Source organism: Brassica rapa, chromosome A09, assembly GCF_000309985.2.
Source record: "Brassica rapa cultivar Chiifu-401-42 chromosome A09, CAAS_Brap_v3.01, whole genome shotgun sequence".
In the NCBI taxonomy this organism is placed as follows: domain Eukaryota; kingdom Viridiplantae; phylum Streptophyta; class Magnoliopsida; order Brassicales; family Brassicaceae; genus Brassica; species Brassica rapa.
In genome coordinates, this window is record NC_024803.2 from 22,332,697 (window position 1) to 22,335,789 (window position 3,093).

Here is a 3,093-nt window from a genome sequence, read left to right on the forward strand (position 1 = left end):
CATTAGTGGCTCCTCCACTAACCGATAAGGTCACCAAATATACATCCCCGTCTTGAAACAAATCTTGTACTCTCATCGCTGCTACTAAAGACACGGTCATACTAGGACTGATTCCATAGTATACCATCTCTGGTCGTTTACCTCTGCCGAACAACAACCTTCCCTTTCCACAGTCGATCTGAACTCCGTAGCTCGATAACCAATCCATTCCAAGGATTACCTCGTACCCTTTCAAAGGCACGACTAACAGATCTGCCACAAACTCTTTGCCTTGAATGACCAATGGAACATTCTTGATACACTGATTTGCTTGAAGGGTTCGGTCTGCGGGGGTCAAACGGCCACGTCTATCCTGTCAACCACAAAACAATCCCAAAACCGGGCAGCTACTTCAGGGGTCACAAAACTATGTGTTGCCCCCGAGTCGAACAATACATGTGTGGGTTTACCAGCAACATGTATGGTTCCTGCCACAGTAATCCAATCAACAATATCTTAATCACAAAAATACTAATCAAAATTCTCACAACCATCAATCATCATCCTAAATTTCTAAACGCGCAACCTAGCGATCAAGCAATCTATACCTAACCAGCATACTAACTAGATTCCAGCAACTAAATTTCCATTCAATAAAAAGAGGAGGTTAAGCACCCACAATACCTGTGATGGGACCGCTTGACGGTCCTGCATTGTCTGGGTTTTCTACACCTAAGGCATAAACTCTACCTCCTAGGTTTTGCTTCTTTGGTGCTGGCTCAATAGCTGGACGGCTAGGAGGAGCTCGGATTGCGAGAGGGGTCGCAGGGATTGGCTTGTTTGGACATGACGATGCATAATGGCCCTTCATACCGCAAGAGAAACAAGTAACATCTTCCATCCTTATAGATGAATAACCCTGCTGGTTACTCCGTTGTCTGTTGGGACAAAACTTAGAAATATGTCCCGGTTGATCACATATGTAACACACCACAGTGTTACCACGATTGTTGGCTTGGCCTCCAAATCCTCGCCCTTTTCCTTTGTAAGATCTTGGACCCTTGTTGAAATTTGGCCTTTCTCCTTGGCTAAACTTGGTGTGTCCACCAGAATGTGGTAAGGTCTTCCTTTCAGCCTCCAATACAGTTTCAACATTAACAGCTTTTTCCACTAGCTCAGATAAGCTGCTAAAGTTGCTTCCAGCTAAACGACTTCCAAGCTCCGGCTTCAATCCGTACATAAAGTTACGGATCATAGTTGCTTCATCTTCACGCCCATCAAAGACATGTCGCCTCAACCTTGTGAACTCAGATTCGTAACTCCTCACTGGCCTATCTCCTTGAACAAGGTTCATGAACTGGCGCTCCAATCGATGCTTTGCTTCTGGAGGAAAGTATTTCCTCTCAAACTCTCCCTTGAACGACTCCCATGATGTGATGTTGTGTCCACGCTGTCTGTCTATGCTGTCCCACCATCCTGTGGCGTCGCCTTCCAAGTAGTACACAGCGATCTTCTTCTTATACTCCTCCGGGCACTCCATGGCTTCAAAATTCTTCTCCATCATAGTAATCCACTTGTCGGCCTCAATAGGATCGGATCCTCCTTTGAACTTGTAGGATCCAATGTTCTTCATGGTAGATAATAGCTTGGAAACTTCAGGGGGTTGAGTACGCCTGCCTTGGTTACCAAGTGCCTCGGTCATCACGTCATGTAAAAGCTTCAAGGTGTTTTCGGTTCCATGATCTTGTGGTCTTTCGGTGGCACGGTTCTGATCTGGCCTTGGGTTTGATTGAGCGGATTGATCATGTTGATGTCTCTGGTCCCAATTACGACTTGGGCCAATACTCGCCATACTGTCTTCTCTCACTCTAGTCATGTTACCGTAAACAGGAAAAGATCTTGTTCTCTGCAGAGGGCTCCTATCGTGTCCAAACATCTCACTAATGCCATTTCCATTATCCTGATCTGATCTGTGACCCAATCCTCCGCCTGTCCAATCCATACCCTCTCCCCATATCCGACCTCGTCCATCATCACCTGTCCCGCGATTAGCCATCTGCACACAATAAAAAGGGTAAGTCATATTCCTACCACGGGAAGCGGCTGGTTTCCTAATCATCTTTTTGCGACTCCTTTGACTCGATAAAACCGTTAAAAAAAGCACTTGTGTCACGCATGGACGAAACCATGCTCTGATACCACCTCTGTAACACCCCCGAACCGTTCTAGGCATAGGTCAAACCACCGGCCAACAATCAAACAAGAACATGACCGACGGCCCGACCGTCTACCAAGGCTCAGGAGCGCTACAAGACGGGTTAACGGGCAATCCAGCCAAAGTTACAAAAAGTGCAATTTGTAACTAGGCCAGGCCGCCCACTAACACGTCCCGTCAGACCAAAGCCTAAGGCTTCTCAACCCGTACTCCAATCTGACGTTGTGTTAGCTCGGACAAGCTAATATCAGAACAACAAGGCAGTTTCACAAAACATTCGCTTTATTTATCTTATATAATATCTGGTTTACAATACACAAAATATTATACAAGTGGTGGCATGCCAAGAAAGCGAAAGTACATACTTATAGTCTGAAAGCGTCTTAAGCAAAAAGATGCAAATCTACACCAGCCAGCCTAGCCTCCCGCGCTTTCTACGAGCTCACTACTGGTCACCTGAAAACAACAACGAGTGAGGAGTGAGTAATCTAGCATTACTCAGCGAGTTACAATCCCCCACTAACAAATACAACCCCTCGCTATCCCACCCCAAACAATCTAAAGCGAGAGGTTCACCTAACAACACAATTTAATAACAATAAGCAATATTCAAAATACGCAGCGGTAAACCATAGCAAGATAACTAGCATTACGCTAATTACTAGCTTATCACCAAACTCAAACTCGATTTAAACCAGGGTTTAACAACCCAAAACACGATATAATATATATAACAAACTCGGGCCCTGGTGACGTTAGGTTCCTCCTTCACTATCGGCAATATCCTATCTCCCTACCACAAAGGCCGGAAGAAGGAACTTTCAACCGACCGCGGCCCACAGTCCTTCGGGTCACCGCGCGACAGCCCACAGTCCTTCGGGTCACTGTCCCATTACACC

The 3,093-nt window shown here is 45.9% G+C and overlaps 1 protein-coding gene across 1 annotated transcript; it reads right to left on the bottom strand.

Moving 5' to 3' along the window:
- Positions 1 to 347: 347 nt before the first annotated feature.
- On the bottom strand, positions 348 to 2,098 carry LOC117127759. The gene is made up of 2 exons (XM_033278411.1): positions 982 to 2,098; positions 348 to 352 (listed from the first exon to the last, which is right to left on the bottom strand). Exons 1-2 carry the CDS (start codon positions 2,096 to 2,098, stop codon positions 348 to 350), a joined length of 1,122 nt encoding a protein of 373 aa, XP_033134302.1.
- Positions 2,099 to 3,093: the final 995 nt, after the last annotated feature.